At 43.3% G+C, this 19,762-nt stretch overlaps 1 protein-coding gene across 2 annotated transcripts in view; it reads left to right on the top strand.

Annotated features, from left to right (window-relative positions):
* The window catches only part of dock1 (dedicator of cytokinesis 1), a 667,847-nt gene that overhangs the window by 499,250 nt on the left and 148,835 nt on the right, over window positions 1-19,762 (top strand). For both annotated transcript variants that reach the window (XM_078564873.1, XM_078564874.1), the window contains one exon: window positions 4,043-4,101. In XM_078564873.1, the coding sequence (XP_078420999.1) occupies window positions 4,043-4,101 (59 nt within the window). The remainder of the gene's footprint in view (window positions 1-4,042; window positions 4,102-19,762) is intronic.

Genomic DNA, 19,762 nt, shown 5'->3' on the forward strand with positions numbered 1-19,762 from the left:
TTTTGAAAATCCAAAGAAACTACATCCACTGGTCCTCCCTCAGCTACCCTGCTAGTTGTAACCTTAAAAAACCCAACAGATTTATCAAACACGATTTCCCTTCCATAAATTTGTGTTATAATTTTCTAAGTACACTGTTAGAATCCCCTGTGTTCTCAGAACCTTATGGTATGGCTGTGAAACATGGATAACTTACAGCTATCAAGAAAGGAAGCTCAACAACTTTCATCTTCGCTGTTTGCAGTGCATTCTGGGCATCTAATGGAAGGACAAAGTCACAAAAGTGGCAGTGCTCTCAAAGGCAGCTCTCCCAAGTATGTTGACACTCATCAAGCAGAGACAACTTCGCTGGTTGTGGCACATTCACTGGATGGAAGACAGCTGCATCCCTAAAGATTTTCTGAATGGTAGCCGGAGTCATGTCATGCTTGCAAGCATGACATGAAGGCCTTAAACATCAATTTTTGCATCTACAAGACACCAGCTGATAACAGAGGAAAATGGCGACATCACCTGTGGGGCGGCACGTGCCAGTTTTAGTGGCTGGAGCGGCTTGGCAACAGGCACTGACACCAGATAATCACTTCACATGTAGCACTTGTGGCAGAACCTGCTTCTCACGAATTGGTCTCTTCAGCCATCAGCAAAAGTATACCATATGATACTACCCCATCCCCAATGGATTTGGCTTGCTACATGTCTGTCATCCTGAGTAGGTGGAAGGATGACAACAACTGTTACCGCGTCCCTAATAATAGGTTCTAACATTTTCCCCACTACTGATGTCTGGCCAGCTGGCCTTTGGTTCCCCATTTTCTTTCTTTTTACTTCTGGAATATTGAAGTTACACTTGCTACCTTCCAATCCATGGGGACAAAACCAATGTATCCACTAGCTCTGCAGCTACTTTGTTTAAAACCCTTGGGTGCAGTGAGACCCCAGATGAATGTTAGACCCTCTGGATCTGTGTCTTGGCAAGAACCAGCACTTTCAGGAGAGCATGAGTAACAGAAAAACACTAATTCATGGAAGAAATAAAAACATGAATGCAGCTGTCTGGCATGAGAAGTATTGAATAAACAATAGCCAGTTGCTTGGTAAATATAGGCATCCGCTTTATAAAGTTTTGACAGTGTTTCAGGAAGCAACATAATACTGTCTTGATGCTTAGCAATCATTTCAGTTTTGAATTCAGTTACAGTGACACACGCAAAGGTCATTTCTTTGAAGTATCTCAAAGATGTCTATCGCAGACATTATACCATATTTGAGATTCTTTGAAGAACTGGTCGTTTTATGCTGTACTTAAGTCACAAGTAAAGCTGCCTTGCTTTATATTAATGCAAACATTCTTTTAAAGGTTTTATGTACAAAATATAGAAAAGTAGGGAGAGCAGGGTGACTTTATATAATCTGTATCTTTAATCTGACACAGTATAATATGATGGCTTTGTGTTATGACTGCAAGTTAGTATGTAAAAGTGGATATTTTGTGTTTTTATATTTTAATTGCTGTAGTAATTTATGCTAGTAATGGATGTTTCATTGCCAGTATGTCCAATTTCAAAAGGCTTAACATATTTGCTTGTGTAGGTATGAATTGCACACAGCCATGAATGATCTTTCTTCATGATGTCTGCCTCCTTGCCAGTGAGCAGCTATTCCTCAGAACATCTCAAGGACATATTGAACCATGTGTAACCCTCATTCAGTCTAATCTTGATTTTTTTACACAGCTTTCTCCTATACATTTTTCCTACATCATTCACCAAAAATGGACTGGAATAGAGGTTCGTCTGACTGCCAATTGCAGTAGCAGTGAATGTGAAGTTTGTGTAACTCTGTATACATCAAGTTATGTTATAGTAGAGATGAAATTATTTTTCTAAATCTTGGACCTGGGGTTCACCCATTTCCTGAATGCAAAGGTGAGCAAAAAGTGACAAGAGACCCATTTCAGTGGTTTCTGCCGCTTTTACTTTTCCTTGAGATTTCTAGGACCACCTGGTGGGTGGGGGGGGGCGCGGTGACAGGGATGTGCCTGTAATAGCCATAGGCCCAGTATTAGTATGCAAGAAGAGATGGGATGAGGCATTTCCAGCCCAAATTCACTACTAAATTTTCAGGTGCATAGCACATCCAGGAGATAAGCCTGGACAGGAAATGGTGACAGTTCTGGGCCTGGACAGGTACAAAATGCTGTCCTGCACAATCCCAGGGCAGATGCCAATTGACCCCCACTGTGTAGAATATTGATTGGCACTTGAATGTACTGTCACAGTTATATTTGTGCCTAGCAATACAATGTTTTAACAAAGTTGAATAAAAGCGACTGCAGTTGCAATACAAACTTGTATTGCTGTTGAGTAGAAGAAGGCAGAGATGTGTGTGTGCATATTCCAAAACATGCAATGAACATGCCTCTAATTGCCAATGAAAGTTAAGACAGTATTGATAGTAAAGATCAGACCAATAAGTTGTTTCAGTTTCTTAGAAATGTAAATGTAAAGATGACAAAGCAATATGCAGCACAAGATCAGGTGAGCTTGCAACACTCTTTGTGCTTTATTATGCATGTACAACATTACTGAGAGGTAAAAGGCTGTGCTGCACTAGGACAAATGAGAAGCAAACCTGGAATTCGAAAATGTTATGAGTGATGAATCAAGTAATTGACAACAGTGGTTTTGTTGTTAAGACTTTGAACTTCCTGGAGATTGCTTTATTAAACACATTTTTAATGCATACTAATAATGCAAGCAAAATGTTTTTATGATTTTTATATTAATTATGGAACTGTGAAAATTACCTCAGTTAATTGGGACTGAGATGAAAACTGAATCAATATTTGAACATCACTTAGAAACCTCAGTAAACGCTTTAGTAGTTAAAATATGTTTCATATTTTTATGTCTGTATGCTATTCTCTGAAGAAGTAAATACCTTATGAAAGAGTATTTAGATAATCAGAAATTATGTGAATATATGTGAATCAAGGATCAAAACACACTGAGGTCTAAGAAAAAGGCTGATATTAACTGTCGGTTAGTTAAAATTCAGAACTTCATATCAAACAAAACACTTAAGGATTCAAAACTCATATGCAAAGGCTTGTTATTTGTAATCATATCAATCAAGTAAAAGGTTACCTTTCAAAAATTAATTCCCAGCTATTTTATTTTTACTGCCTTATTTAGTGCATATCATGGTGATGGATACTAGAACTAGGAAGTGGAGCATTTCTCAGTCAACACACACATTATGGGAATCAAGCATTCCCACATCAGATCTAATGGTTGCAAAATGGAACTCTTTCCACTCTATTCCTGCAGCCTGCTAGTGGCTCAGTGTGACATTTAATCTGTTTCCTACGCCCATGATGGCAAGTGGGAACTGCAAGGAGACTACATAAATGAATTTCACTTTGAAACTTTATTGTGTGTGGACCTGGAAGATTTTTCATCATATCAGTTTGTGCTAGGTTGGAAATCAGGTGTTAGAGGAGAATGTCTAGTCCACTGTACCCTCCCCCCACTCTGGGTTCCCCAAATTCTAGCTACTTTTGTTTGGCAGCCAAATTTATTTAAACAATAGTAATTTTTTTAAAAGCAAAATAAGACACCCTCCTGTAGCAATTGCCGAAGCTACAGCCAAACACAAGCTACTGGAAACACTCAGCAGGTCAGTCAGCATCTGTTAGAAAAGAGACAAGTTAACATATCAGACATGTCACTTTTTCAGAACTGTAAGATATTACAGATGAGCAGTTTATAAAAGCAAACAAAAAATGGAAGGCTGGAAGCCCATTTTGTGTTTTTGTTTTCCTTTTTCCATCCCTTTAAACTGCTCTTTTTTTTAAGTGTTCTTTCAGATGCTGTCTGACCTGCTGAATGTCAACAGTGTTCTCTGATATGGAATCTTGCCAAGTGTTTTTTAGCTGCCACATTTTATTTCTTGGAATCAATTAGTTCTGCTTTGAACCAAGCAAAATATTAAGGATATCGAAGTAAATTTGTGTTAATGATTTTATTTTTTTTCTCAGATATGGTGACATGAGGAGACAAATCGGATTTGAGATCAGGGACATGTGGTATAATCTTGGTAAGTTGTCCCTTTGAATAACTATGCAATGTTAATATTTTTTGATGCAAGGAAATTAATACACTTTGTGTCTTAGCTCATCGTCTTTGTCAGGATAATAGTTAATACAGTCATTGTTTAAAATGGCTGTCAATTTGATTTGCACAGAATAAACAGGGAAAAAAAAGCTTCGTATTTGCATAGCGTCCTTTTGAAAATTAGTCAGTCATTTTATAGGCAAACACAGCAGCCAATTAGTGCACAGCAAGGTCTGGTAAATAGCAATGAGATAAATGACCTGTTAATCAGTTTTGTTGTCATTGGCCAAGGGATAAATATTGGCCCGAACACCATGAAAATGCCTCAATTCTTCAAAAAATATCCAAATCTGAGAGTATCAGCTATTGTGGCATAATAGTTATCTTACTGGAATAGTTATACAAGGCCTAGACAAATAACCCAGAGACATGAGTTCAAATTTCACTACAGCAGTTGAGGCATTTAAATTCAGTTAATTAAAAATAAATCTGGAATAAAAACCTAGTATCAATAATGTGACCATGAAATGACCATTTTGTCGTAAAAATTGAACTGGTAAATTGATGCTGTTTAGGGAAGCAAGCCTGCCTTCCTTATCTGGCCTGGCCTACACGTAGCTCCAATGTGGTAATGTGGTTGACTCTTAGCAGTCCTCTGAAATGACCTAGCAAGCCACTCGGTTGTTTCAAAACTTCTACGATGGACTGTAGCATATCAAGAAGGTTGCCCATTGCCCTTTCTCAAGGGCAATTGGGGATGGATAATATATGCTGGCCTTGTCATAATGGCCACATCCCATGAATGAATAAAAAAAAATACAGTATTCACAGCTCTGTGCAAACTTCTGACACAGAGGCAAGAATGCTCCAATTGTGACTGACACTGACAGAAACATTTTTTTTGATCTATCATTTTAATTGTCAGTATCTTTCTCTCCTAATGGTATTAATCAAGGATCTTTCAAATCACTTTTTATTGTGCTGATTTAAAAATCTTTCTCTGCTTCTGATGTTAAAATCAGATGAAAAACAAGGGGAAAAATTTGATGCCAAAATGCCTGGGCCTGAATTTCATGCTTCCCACGCCAGTGGGTTTTTAGGCAGTGGGTGTGGGAGAGCGTGAAATTGAAGAAGCAAGATTCCCTCTGTATTCCTGTCAGCCCCGACTTTGTAGCGATTTTACACTGGGGCGGGCAAGGCTTTGGCAGAATGCCTGCCCTTGCCCCATTTGAGGCACTTAAGTGACAAATGTTTGGCCACTTAGGGACCGTTTCCCACCCAGCCTCAATTTTTAGGCTGACTGGAGGATTCACCTGGCGTGGAGGAAACCTAAAAAAGAACAGGCTTAGATCTCAGGCGGGAAAGGGGGTGGGGCACCTCCATCAGAAGCCCTCTTCTGACTGCAAGCATCCCCCACCCCCTTCAGGTCCAGTGGCTGCTGGATCTCCTTTCACTTCTCTCTCCACCCTCCCCACCCTAGGCCTTCTCTACCCTCCCAGTCCTGGGATCCCTTAAGCGTACATGGTCCTCTGGTCCCAGGAATTGGGCTGAGGCATCTTCCTGAAGTTCCTCTTCAATCCATTGCAGCTCTTGGTTGCTGCAGGGACTGGAGAGCTGCCAGCCAATCTGGTCTCTAAGGCAGGACATCATCTCAAATGAGGGGCAGAAGTCCCACCTGCAGCTAACTGATGCCCATTCAAGCATGAATCCCTGCCGACTCTTTGGATGTTGGAAAGGGAAACCGCACCATCCGAAAAATTCCGGCCCTGGTTATGTTTGGAGAATATCAGTAAAATCAGTTTTTTTTTTGGAACATCAGTACAATATACAATGACACTCAAATGCATACACCAATACTCCATAAAATAACATACTATTACATCAAGAAGTCACATACATCAATACACCATAAAATAATTGTGACTACCACTCCCAAAATAATGCTAATGTGCCCATTAAATAACCACCAAGTATGAGAAGACTTTGATCTAGATCTCTAGTGGTAAGAAGGTATGGCCAAGGCTTTGAGCACAGTAAAAATGATGCAAGTATGAAGACAAGTTACGATTCACATCTAGGAGGAAGCAGTTTTGATGATGGATAGTATATGTTCGGCAGGATGTAGGATAGGTGATGGAATAATTTAGTATTATCAAGACCTATTTCAGAGATTATCTGGATGGTGCAGCAACCTGTTCTTTGACTGCATGGGTTCAAAGCTAGACCATGCAAATCTGATGGAAGTTTACTCTTTCTGATAGTTCCATGATGCCAGCAGAAAAATACACTTGTGTATTACATATTCTTTTCTTTATAAAACAGTGCATCATCAGATTTACTGCGAATAATCCCAGAGGTGGTTTGATGCTCCAGTGTCACACTTCCTTTGGCTCAAATTTCATCTTTGCAAAACAGCAACAAGTGAACACTGTAGCCATGAGCAAAATATACCAATTTAAAAAGTAGAAAAATAAACTAATCAAATCATTCAAAAAACTGTTTGATCACCTGGTGTGTGTAGGAGACGAAAAAGTGCTTCACTGTTTCTGGACAAAAACATTTGACATTTCTTTCCAAATTCAAGGTCTGCACCTCTTCCTCTATTTCCATACACAGACGTTCCTCCTCTCCCTCATATCAACAGCATAACCTTGGATTCACCGTAAGCAACATCAGGGAAAAACAAAATTGTTGCAATATGTCAAATTCGATAATTTTGAGATCTGAATGACATAATTGATCACTCAAACTTCACTTTCATACCTTGATATTGCTTTAACTCTTGAATTGCTTTACAGCATTTATTCAGATTTTTACTAAGGGCCGGATTTTCCCCTAATTGCAGTGAGTGCTTCAGCGACCATGAAAAATGTCATTCTACCCCCTGGCCTCAGTGGCGGGTTTTCATGCCATATCATCTGCTCCCTGCTGCATTAATTATGCATGCACGGGAAACATGCCAGATTGCGGGAGGGCGGCCTCTGATTCACCCACCCCGCTGTGAGCTCTCGGCTTCCTCACTCCGGGCGCCATATTTAAAACGGCACCCATGCAGAGCTTTGTCAATATCTGTAGCCCAGGGCTGCCACAGATGAGAAACATGGCCCAAAAGGGAAGAAGATGTCAGTCCCCAAGTTTAGTGAAGCCTCACTGAAACGCCTGCTGGACGCTGTGGAGGCCCGCAGCAATGTCCTCTACCCTTGTGATGGCTGCAGGAGGTCCACCAACCTCACCACTCCGGCTTGGGCAGCGGTGGTCAGTGCCGATGCTGCGCAGAGGAGGGCAGCCATCCAGTGCAGAAAGAGGCTGAATGGTCTCTTCCTTAACATAAGTCAATGATCTTATCACGCTCAACTCACACACTGACAAGCTCATCACACATTCACTGGAATATCACACTGCCAGCTCAAGCGACACCACCACTCACTCTCACAGAGACCTTCACATCTCCATCTGGGTTCATTTCCTCTGGAGCCTGCGTCCTCATCCTGTCCATGGCTCCACTCACCATCCACATAGCCAGGCATCCTTATCATCCGCCCTGGCGTACCTTCTGCTCACAGTCTCCATCTGCCTTTATGCAGAACAAGCTCACACACAATCACAGGGAGAGGTCCCAGACCGGGAGGGTGGAATGCCAGAACTCAAGATTCTCGTCTATGTAGTGTGCTTCCATATCACCACAATGTGTGGCCCTTTTTCAGATCATTCTCAACATCATTGATGCCTCGACCTTAATGTTAAGTGTGCTTCTGAAAGGAACCTCGCTCACATGCTTTGCAGGGTCATTTCATATTTATTCTTGGCGGTGTCACATTGAGGCACAGGTGTTCTCCCATCATATCTGCATCCTTGAAAGGCGAAGGTGTAGTGCACAAGGAGAGAAGTGATCACACATGGAGAAGGGTCATAAATCAGTCAACTCCATGTGCTGTCTGTCATCCAGCAGGGTTTTCATGCAGTGAGCCCATACTCAGAGCTCGTGTGCGCTCCTGTCTGCCAACCGCGTTTTTGACTTTCCGAGTGTACATCTGCTAAGCTCACCAATAAGTAGAAGCGCTTTGCCACCTTAAGGTGCCGAAGCTCTGCCCCTCTCAGACACATTATTGCCCTGGTGCTCATTCAGCGACCTTCAGCATTTCTCAACCTGTAACTGTCTGTATTGCGGCCACAAGGCTCTCGTTGCAATGTTGGGATACAGCACTGTCCATCCCACCAACCAAACACTTGCCAAGATGAGTGATGCTAATTGCAATTGGTGATTTCTGGTGGTCAGTAAAGCCTTTGAGCATGTTCTGGAAGCACACATCGTAGCTTTAGACAATGTTGAGGGGAGCAATGGGATAGGAGCAAGGATGTACAGAAGCTGAAGTGCGTCTTTATTAACAATGATTCATGACCTTGAAGGCTTCATGGTGTCTGAGCATTTTGGAGTTCGCAAGGGCCAGAGCTGGTCATGAGGGCACAATGCGCCTCTTGAAGGGGAGACATCGTGATGTCTGGCACGCAAGTGGGCAAGTGGTTGAACATCGTCAACCTCGGGTGGTCCACATTTATAATTAGGCAAGGATAAAAGCAGGCCAGCATCCCCAACTGAGAGTACTAAATGTTAATGTGATAGAAAAGGTAGTGACACAGATGCTGGAATCATCCCTGATTAGCTGCACACCTGCAGAATGTCCTCGGCTGTTTTCACCCAAGTGTCACCTATCACTTTCACCATCGATGTTACACAGAATGGATTGTCCCATTGCTGGAGATAGATCTCCTTGAGGAACAAAAAAGGCACACTAAGGCATACAGCTACGAGCCCCCTGAGGATAGTGGAACAGCTCCTGGTTCTCTGCGACTGGGATTCTGGAAAGATGCTTGAAGAGGCAGCACCTTCTGTCTCGTGCCGGGATTCCCTCCTCCAGTTAGCACCTCATCTCAGCAAGGACGCATACTCCTGAGGCTTAATCATCATTCAAAGGATCATGGCAGTGTAAGCCTGATATGTAACTATTCACCCTCATATGGAATATGGTTGAAATGAGAGGAATAGCAACGCTGAGGTTATTGTAAGCCCATGATGGAGGGCACTTGTCCAAGAGGGTACTCACTGCAACTCGTCATCCTCATGGAATCTGGTGTCTGTCAGGGCCTCACGCACACACCTGCCTCATCTGGCCCCTGCTATGGCCTCTTCTCCTACAGCCTCGGCTTCCTCAAACTCAACGTCAACCCTTCGATGTCCTCCTCATCGGAAGAGATGTAGAGCTCCTCTATGTCAGCATTGGGCATGTCTTCCCCACTTTGCAGCACTAGGTGGTGCAGCGCACAGCAAACCATGATGATCCATGCGATCCTCTGGGGAGTGTACTGGAGTCACCAGGCCCCTGAACATGCAGAGGTGTCGACGACACTGTCTGTCGCTCATCTGCAGATAAGACATGCGAGTTCTGGACACCCTCAGTCTTGCAAGCTGCCCATGCACAACGTCTCTGTGAATGTTATCCTCTGCTCCTACTGCCCCTTGGTCTTGATGGTTTTGTTCCTCCCTTTGGTGAGCCAGGCACCTCTTTTGCAATCTTTTCCTAATTCTCTCCTGCCTGTATGCGATTATGCAGCAGCAATAAATCCAGGCTCCATCCTGCAGATGGTGTCCTCGCTGCAGTATCAAGAGAGACAGACATGAGTCACCATTAGCCTCCAAACTTCCTATTTCTGCCAATTACTCGTCAGTGAATGTAGGTTCAAGGATTTCCAGTGTCGACAACTATTCGCCCTGAAATCCTGCCTAGCGCAGGGTGTGTTTCAAGGTGTTTCTTCCACCTCTACTACCTCCACTGTTCACATGACCGACTGCTATGAGATTGCTTTGGCCAGGCACTTGCATGTGCTGCTTTCAGCCCAGGTGCTGGGAGCCTTATTCACTGCACTCTAATCCTACACTCTTTAAAATAAACATGAGGGAAAATGTTTAGTGAGGACATGAGATTATTTGAGGGGGTCCTGAGGCTTCTCTTCTGTGAACCTGACAGCGCCACGATTCTAACATGCATCTGAAGCTTGTCCAGTCACTTAATTGCTCTGGAGTTCGTTATCGCTCTGGGTATTTTTCATGCTCTGAACAAGGGGTTAAAACAAGGAGATCGATTAGAGCCATTTTTCTGGATTAGTCTCACATGAATGCAAATCATTGCTTCACCTTCCTGATTGTATTGTTATTGAAAGGCTCCTAACATGTTTCAGCTGTGCATCTCTCATTTGGGAATGCACAGTACAGTTGGGTGCCCCATTAATCAGCACCCCCCTCCCCCTCCCCCCTTCCCGGTGCACGCACTTGCCCTCCCACCTGTTCTCAGAGCCCTCACCTGCAGCGTATCTCCTCATTTTAATTTTGTACTGCACCATCGCTGCAGGTTGGAAGATGGTGGTGTTGAGCTCTCACTGCCAGGCCAACTTCAACCCTCCCTGTGTGTGTGGAAAACTCTCCCATCATCCCGGAGAAGCCTAATGTTCAGGTTTCCCTTCCCCCAAGACCTCTCAATACTCCTCCGTATTCCTTGATCCTATTGTGATTTTTGTGGATATCCGTTTGTTAGCCCCTGAACATTTTGATGTGGATGTGTCTATACCCCATGTAGATCTCACCCCTGCCCGTCTTGAGGCAACTTGCAGAGTTAAACATATAGCGTCCCCCATCCCGCACACAACTTCAGATGTCCCCACAATACCTTCTCCTCATCTGTAGGCTGCAGATACCTCCCCTGAATGAGTGTGCCATCTGTGGCCCAGTATGATGCCAGAAACCCCATGGACCAAGGCACGTGATGTTTCGACAATGCCCTGTGCACAACTTGCTGGGCACGACTGAGACTGGACTGATATGCCCTCCTGCTCCCTGGACTGGGATAAGGACAGTCTTTGCCAGCTCAACAATGTAAACTGAAGCGCTTCTTCACTCAGTGCTCCTCCCATTCTGGCCTCAAGTGGCTTATGTCATTCTGAGGACGCTAACCGCCCACACTTCCCCCTCCCCAGTCATGTGTCTGAGTGCAACCTTCCCCGCTCTTACCCCCCAGTGAAGCCTTGCCCTGTAGCTTCTTCCTATGCCTCAGGTCAGTTTCCCCCCTTCCCCAGTGGAGCCCTAACCTTGCAGCACAATAGAAGACACTACCCTGGTCTGGTAGGTAAAGGCTTGCCCATGACAATCCCCTGAAAATGATGTGGTGCTGCCTGCGAAGCCTGGCGCTGATTACCATGAGCGCCAAGCGTACGTTGCTTATATACCATTGCAAAACATGTCGTTCTAACTACACACCAACATGCCCTGATGATCCAGCATGGGGGGTTGATTCCAGTGAGGGGTGTTACTCACAATAAGAGGTTGTGGTGGAAGAATTAATCCAGGCAGGTCTCTTGGTTAAAGCTGGTTTATTTCCAAGACAACTCCTCAGTGCTACTAATTTCCTAGTAGCTTTTACACAAAGTGTTCCAGCTGTACCTTTTTATTCTATTCATTTGGGATAATTAATGCCCATCACCTGTTTAACTGCCAATTGTTTTAACAAGATGATTGCCATATTAACAAGGAGCCCTTATAATGAGATGCAAAAATATTGAAATGACATTCCCGACTTGCTGCAGCAGGAAATGTGGCCCGCCATTGAAGGCTGCAGTGCACAATCACAAACTGGTTTTACAATGCCGCAAAACTGATTTTTGGCCTTCTCATGCTCCCGCCCACCATGATGCCCATTGTGAATGGGAGTGGAAAATCCCAGCCCATACCTTGTGAGTTAGCTCCTAAACTGTGACACACAAATGTGAGTTTCAGTGCCACAGTTCATCAGGCATAGACAACATATATTATTGCTCTATGATGAGCCTTTGCATGTATCGTGGTATAAGCACTAATGGTACTGGCCATGCTTGATATACAATTGGTCCATTACAGGACCAAAATATAGGTAAATAAAATTCAGATCTTTTAATATGGTCTCAATAGCTGAACAGCTATTGCATCTCTTCAGTAGCCATATGAAACCAGCACTAGATAATAAGCTCCAATATAGCCCTTGTTAAGAAGTCTGCCTGCTAGTTGTAAGAAATAGGTGTAATTTGAACCAATAACCTTTCTATTTCTTTTAGTTGTATTTTTTTTTGCTTTCACTGTCCATGGGAATTGGAATTGGACAGGGCCTATATGGCAGCAGTGGCTATTCATTATTTATATCTGGAGAAGAATAAGAAGGATCTGTGAAGGCATACGAACCAGATGCCTTTATATGAGTATAGGAACAGGTGTATGTCATTCAGCCCCTCAAGCCTGTTCTGCTATTCACTTAGATCATGGCTGATCGGTACGTCAACACCATTTACCTCCTTTGATCCATGTTCTTTGATATCCTTACTTAAGCCTTATAAGGGAAAGAATCCAGATTTCCACTATCCTTTGTGAAAAAGAGCTCCTGATTTCACTCATAAATGTTGTAGCTCATCAGAGAACTACAAATAGGAGGCTGAAGAGATACCTGTAGACCAACAATTCAGGTGGAAAGCAAACAAAGATAAGTTGCAATAAATAACAGCTTTACTTAAATGCCTGCACAATTAAATGCATTAGTCCTTTACCCAATATCTATTGATAGCCTGGAATTAATCTGTTGTAACAAGTTGCAGGAGCCACATCTCAGCAGCAGTACAGCTTTACAGATAACCAGCTTGACCCCACAGCACTCGTCGCACAACAAGCATTTTGTGCTGGGAGCGTCATGATACTGTTTAGTGAGCTAATGTAGCATTGTACTACACGATACCTCTCAGCATTCTAGGCACAGATAGCAACCAAAGAGCAATAGCCCTGCCTATTCACAAGCTTTTTTAATTAAGATTTTTACATCTTATTTGCACTGGGTGACAATATATGGTTAGCATTTCACAATCATACAAGACATCAGCATTCATATACCACCAAAGCCTGCTTGATTGGTACCCCATCCACAAATATTCACTCCCTCCACCACCAGCTCACAGTGGCAGCAGTGTGTACCATTTACAAGATGCACTGCAGGAACTCATCAAAGCTCCTTAGAAAGCACCTTCCAAGCAAAGGACCACTACCATCTAGAAGAACAAGGGCAACAGACATATGGGAACACCACCACGTGGAAGTTCCCATCCAAGCCACTCAGCATCCTGACTTGGAAATGTATCGCCGTTCCTTCACTGTCACTGGGTCAAAATCCTGGAACTTCCTCCCTAACAGCACTGTGGGTGTACCTACACCACATGGACTGCAGCGGTTCAAGAAAGCAGCTCACCACCACCTTCTCAAGGGCAGTTAGGGATGGGCAATAAATGCTGGCCCAGCCAGCGATGCCCACATCCCATGGATGAATTTTAAAAAAAACTTTCATGTCCAAATTTTGCTAGCAATTATTATGGATTTAAATATCCTTTCGTTTAAAAGAATAACATCTCACCAAACATAATGTACAAGAATACACAGAAAATCAATAACTATCTAAGATATTTTTACATTTCTGAAATATATACACATCATGAGCTATATATCCTGGGCTATGACTATGTTGTAAGTTTTTGCTTTGTACCAACTTGGGAAGTGTGAATCCAGAGCTGAGGTCCAAACTGACTTCAGAGTGAAGTAGAGTAAGAGTCCCTCTTCCACAAAATTTTAATATAACAGGAGTTACATTAATTAGGCAATTACTCTGGATTCAGGCTGCATTTTCATTGTAATTGTAGAGAGATTCCAAAGTGAAATAAGCAAACTTTATGAGTTTGTTTGATTATATAACTGAATAATGTGAGATGCTACATGCAAGGGACCTTTTACTTTTCATTTCACAAATAAAGCAAGCACATATATCTCGCGGGTGTGGAGGGGAATAGTCTAAATTTCTGGATTGCAAGCCAATTTTTTTTCACTTTTTATTAGAAGGGAAATTCTTAATAGTGGAATACCTTAAGCTAGGCACTCTATGCATCAAAAAATGTTTTTGGCAGAGATATTAATTGAATAACAAGTTATTTCAAAAATAGCAAGAGAAGTTGCTAAAAATGAGAACTTAAAGATTATATTAGATCAGAGGAAGAGGCTTATCAAGCTGCCAAAAAATCTAGTAACTGAGGATTGGGAGCATTTTAGAATACAGCAAAAGAGGACAAAGAAACTGATAAAGAAAGGGAAAATAGAATCTGGCAGTAAACTAGCAAGAAACATCAAAACGGACTGTAAAAGCTTCAATAGGTATGTAATAAGGAAAAGATTATCAAAGACAAACATGGGTCCTTTACAGGCAGACACAGGGAAATTTATAATCGGGAATAAGGAAATGGCAGTGAAACTAAACAAACACGTTGGCCCAGGTTTTCACTCCTGGGTCAGATGTGCAGAGACGGGAGAATTCTTGGCTCTGCGAAACCAACCTTTAAAAATGGCTGATTTTTATTCTGTAGGGGGTGGGAGGGATGGGTGTTGACGGTGGTGGGCTGGATTAGAAGTCGAGTCCACCAGCCCACCCCAGTGTGGAGGTTGCTGGTTGCGAAGATGGCCTGGACAGAAGGGCTCCCTCAATGCTCTAACACTTTGTTGAATTAGATTTGTAAAAAAGATTGAAACAAAAAATAGCCCTCCAGCCCACACCACCCCCCCCCCCCCCCCCCCCAACCTCATGCCACCCACCCACCCCATGGCCCCTTGTGCCCCCATGCTCCTACCCACCCTCCATTGCCCCTCACATCCCCTATGCTAATCCCTGCCCCTCTACCCATCCTGCCATGGCCCTTCATACCACCATTTGAATCCATGACCCCCTACCAACCCCTCCCCATGACCCCACATCTCCATGACCCTTTATAGCCCCTATGCCAACTTAGTGCCAACCCATGTATCTCCACCCACCACCCTTTGCCCTTAACCCTCATGCCTACCCACCTAATATCCTTTGATAGTTTTTTGACAGTTTGACAGCTCGTTGACAGCTTGACAGTTGTTTGAGAGCTTGACAGGCATTTGACAGCTTTCACAGTTCTTTGAGGGCTTTGACAGTTTGTCAGTTCTAATGAATTTTCTGCGCTTTTTACACACAATCATGTTTAGTTTTAACAAGCCGAAAGAGTGCATCACCTCTCCCAGGGGTGTCCCGGGACCATATCCAGAGGGGTACCTTACCTTTCCAAATGGGTACTCTGGCTATACAAGTGAATCCTTCAAGTTCAAACCAGCTCTAACCTGGTCTAATCTGCACATTCCGGGTTTTGCACTCTTGGCCTATCAAAATCCCACTTCAGTGGAGGCAGCTGATGATTTACATGGCCAGTTGCCACCATAAATTGTGCATACGCAAACCCTAGACCAGCTCCAGTCCCACCCCTGCGAAAGTAGGAAGTGCTGTGTTTGGTGGCGGGACTTAGGATTTCCAGGCTCGTCCCCCAATTTTGCCATGACGGAGAGGCTCTTGTGTCTGTCTTCATGGAGGAAGATACAAAAAACCTCCCTCCCAGAAATGCTAGAGAACCAAGTTATTAGCGAGAATGAGGAACTCAAAGAAATTAATATTAGTTAAAAAATTAGTACTGGAGAAATTTATAGGATTGAAAATGGGTAAATCCCCTGGACTTGATGATCTATATCCCAGAGTGTTGAAAAAGATGGCTGTAGAGATAGTGGATGCATTGTGGTGATCATCGTCCAAAATTCTAAAGATTCTGGAATGGTTTCTGCAGATTGGAAGGTAGCGAATGTAACCCCGTTATTTAAGAAAAGCGGGAGAGAGAAAACGGGGAACTACCAATCTGTTAGCCTGACATGAGTAGTTGGGAAAAATGCTGGAATCTATTATAAAAAATGTGATAACTGGATACTTAGGTCAGAATATTGCCCTCATTGGGCGAACTAAGGCCAGCCCAGCGTGAAACGCGTGCTGCAGCACTCAGCGCTGCCTGTTTTCGGGGGAGGAGGAGGGCGAGCAGCGAACTTTGTGCATGCGTGCAGGTGTGCACAGGAAAAGCTCCCTAAGACACAGAGCTGCCTCAGGGAGATGAGGATTTTTGAAAATTAAAAATTAAAGAATTTTAAAATGTGACTCTGTCACATGAGCAGGGACACGATATTAATGAGATGTTAAAATTTCTATTTACTTTTTAATTGCTGTTAGAACCTCATCCCGCCCGTGGATGAGGTTTCCTAAAAAGTCCAAAGGCCACTTGGCCTTTTTGCCGTTCCACCTTTCCGCCAACTGTAAGGTTGGATGGGCAGTGAAAATTTTCATTTAATTGGTACTTTAATAGCCTTAATAGGCATGTTAATTGTTGGTGGGCACACTACCAACTCCCGCACGCACCCACCGACCGAAATATCGCATGTCATTTTACGCTCGTTCAGGTAAAGAATTCTGGCCTTAGAAATTAATGGTTGGATTGGGCAAGAGTCAACATAGGTTTATGCAAGGGAAATAACGTTTGACAAACCTGTTGGAGTTTTTTGAGAATGTAACTAGCAGAATAAATAAGGATTTTTCAAATTTTCAGGGATTTTCAGAAGGCTTTCCATAAGGTCCCACACTAAAGATTAATAAATGAAATTAGAGCACACGGGATTGGGGATAATATATATTGACATGGAGCAGGAGTTAGTTAATGGACAGAAAACAGAGAGTAGAAATAAACGGGTCATTCCCAGGTTGGCAGCCTGTGACTAGCGGGGTACTGCAAGGATCAGTGCTTGGACCCCAGCTATTCCAATCTATATCAATAATTTGGACGTAGGGACCAAATGTATTATTTCTAAGTTTGCTGATGACACCAAACTAGGTGGGAATGAGAGATGTGAGGAGGATGCAAAGAGGCTTCAGGGGAATTTAGAGAGGCTAAGTGAATGGGCAAGAACATAGCAGAGGGAACATAACGTACAAAAATGTGAAGTGAGCCGCTTTGGCAGGAAAAGCAAATGCAGAGTATTTCTTAAGTGTTGAGAGATTGGGAAGTGATGATGTTCAAAGGGTCCTGGGTGTCCTTGTTCTTGAGTCCCTGAAAGCTACCTTGCAGGTACAGCAAGCAATTGGAAAGGCAAATGCCTTTTTTACAAGAGGATTTGAGTATAGGAGTAAAGATGTCTTTCTGCATTTGTATAGAGCTTTGGTGAGGCTGTATTTGGAGTTTTGCGTAGCGTTTTGGTCTCCTTGCCAAAGGAAGCTTATACTTACCATGGAGGGAGTGCAATGGAATGGCATGATTGTTCTATAAGAGGAGAGATTGAGGAGACTGGACCAGGATTCTCTAGAGTTTAGAAGAACAAGAGGTGATCTCATTGAAACTTACAAAATTCTTACAAGGTTGACAGGAAAATGTTTTTCCTGGCTGTTTAGGGTAGGGGGGATTGAATCATTGGCCGGGATCTTCTGGGCACGCCAGCAGCAGGTAGCTTGGTGGGCAGGGGAACTTAATTTGGTGGAAGGCCAAACATCAGTTTCCCGATGGTGGGGTAAACTTTTGCAATTAAGTTCTCAAGACTTCGAAGGCTCAACAAACAGTATCGGGAAGCTCTTTTGCATGCATTTGCATGTCATGCATGCTCATTAAAAGGCCAGTTCACCAGAACTAAGTGCCTCCTCTAAATTAAGTTCTCTGCCAGCGAGAAATTAAAACATTCACATTTACGACTGCTTATAAGTGGCGTGCACCTAGCAAGGTAGACTTCTTCCTGGACTTTGAAGTAAGTAGCCACTGCTTTGGCCATCTTGGGAACCACTCAGAAGTGTCAGCTTCTTGATTAAGATTGAGTGCTGGTAGGCCAAACTGCACGAAGGATAGACAGGGGAGGCAGACTACATAGGCAAGGGTGGAGGAAAGGTTGGGCAGGGGAGGCAGGTTCAGCAGGGAAGGATGGAAGGGTGTCCAAGGAAGGAAGCCAGATTGTCCGGAGCATGTTTGGCGAGTATCCGAGGAAGGAAACCAGACTGTCCGGGACATGTAAGGAGCTATTTAGGAGGGTGTCCAGGGAGGGACGCCAGACTGCCTTGGGGCTAGAGTCCATTATAAAAGATTTAATAGCTGAGCACGTGGAAAACAGTAGCAGAATCGGACAGTCAGCATGGATTTATGAAAGGGAAATCATGCTTGACAAATCTACTGGAATTTTTCGAGGATGTAACTAGTAGAATTGATGAGGGGGAGCCAGTGGATGTGGTTTATTTGGACTTTCAGAAGGCTTTCGACCAAGTTCCCCATAAGGGATTGGCGTGTAAAATTAAAGCGCATGGGATTGGTGATAGTGTATTGAGATGGATAGAAAACTAGTTAGCAGACAGGAAACAAAGAGTATAGGAATAAACAGGTCTTTTTCCGAATGGCAGGCAGTGACTAGTGGGGTACCGCAGAGATCGGTGCTGGGACCCCAGTTATTCACAATATATATTAATGATTTAGATGAGGGAACTAAATGTAATATCTCCAAATTTGCAGTTGACACAAAGCTGGGTGGGAGGGTGAGCTGTGAGGAGGATGCAGAGATGCTTCAGGATAATTTGGACAAGCTGAGTGAGTGGGCAAATGCATGCCAGATAATGCAGTATTATGTGAGGTTTTTTTGGTAGCAAAAGCAGGAAGACAGACTGAATGACTATAAATTGAGAGGGGAATGTGCAACGAGACCTGGGTGTCCTCGTACACCAGTCGCTGAAGGTAAGCATACAGGTGCAGCAAGCGGTAAAGAAGGCAAATGGTATGTTGGTCTTCATAGCCAGAGTATTCGAGTACAGGAACAGGGGATGTCTTGCTGCAATTGTACAGGGCCTTGGTGAGACCACACCTGGAATATTGTGTGCAGTTTTGGTCTCCTTATCTGAGGAAGGATGTACTTGCTATAGAGGGAGTGCAGCAAAGGTTTACCAGACCAATTCCTGGGAAGGTGAGACTGACATATGAGGAGAGATTGAGTCGATTAGGATTATATTCGTGGAGTTCAGAAAAATGAGGGGGTATCTCATAGAAACCTATAAAATTCTAACAGGACTAGACGGTAGATGCAGGAAGGATGTTCCCGATGGTGGGGGAGCTCAGAACCAGGGGTCACAGTCTGAGGATATGGGGTAGACCATTTAGGACTGAGATGAGGAGAAATTTCTTCACCCAGAGAGTGGTGAGCCTGTGGAATTCGTTACCGTAGAAAGTAATTGAGACCAAAATATTGTATGCTTTCAAGAAGGAGTTAGATATAGCTCTTGGGGTGGAAGGGATCAAAGGGTATGGGGAGAAAGCAGGAGCAGGCTATTGAGTTGGATGATCAGCCATGATCATAATGAATGGCATAGCAGGATCGAAGGGCCAAATGGCCTACTCCTGTTCCTAGTTTCTATGTTATGTCTTGTATGATTGTGAAATGCTCCCATATATTGTCACCAAGTGCAAATAAGATTCAAAAATCTGAATTACAAAAGCTTGTTAATAGAACTCTCTTAAAGCATTTCTCAACATCTGAAACAAATATCCTGCAACAGAATTTGGCATGAGCTGCCCATTAGTTATTTGATGAAAGCTGTTGATTGAAGTAAATGCCAACAAGTTTTCTTCTGATCTTTTGTGCCACTTTCCCAGTAACATTGAAATTAGTGAAATTTGTGAAGAATCTCCTTGAT

Source organism: Cetorhinus maximus, chromosome 20, assembly GCF_964194155.1.
Source record: "Cetorhinus maximus chromosome 20, sCetMax3.hap1.1, whole genome shotgun sequence".
In the NCBI taxonomy this organism is placed as follows: Eukaryota; Metazoa; Chordata; class Chondrichthyes; order Lamniformes; family Cetorhinidae; genus Cetorhinus; species Cetorhinus maximus.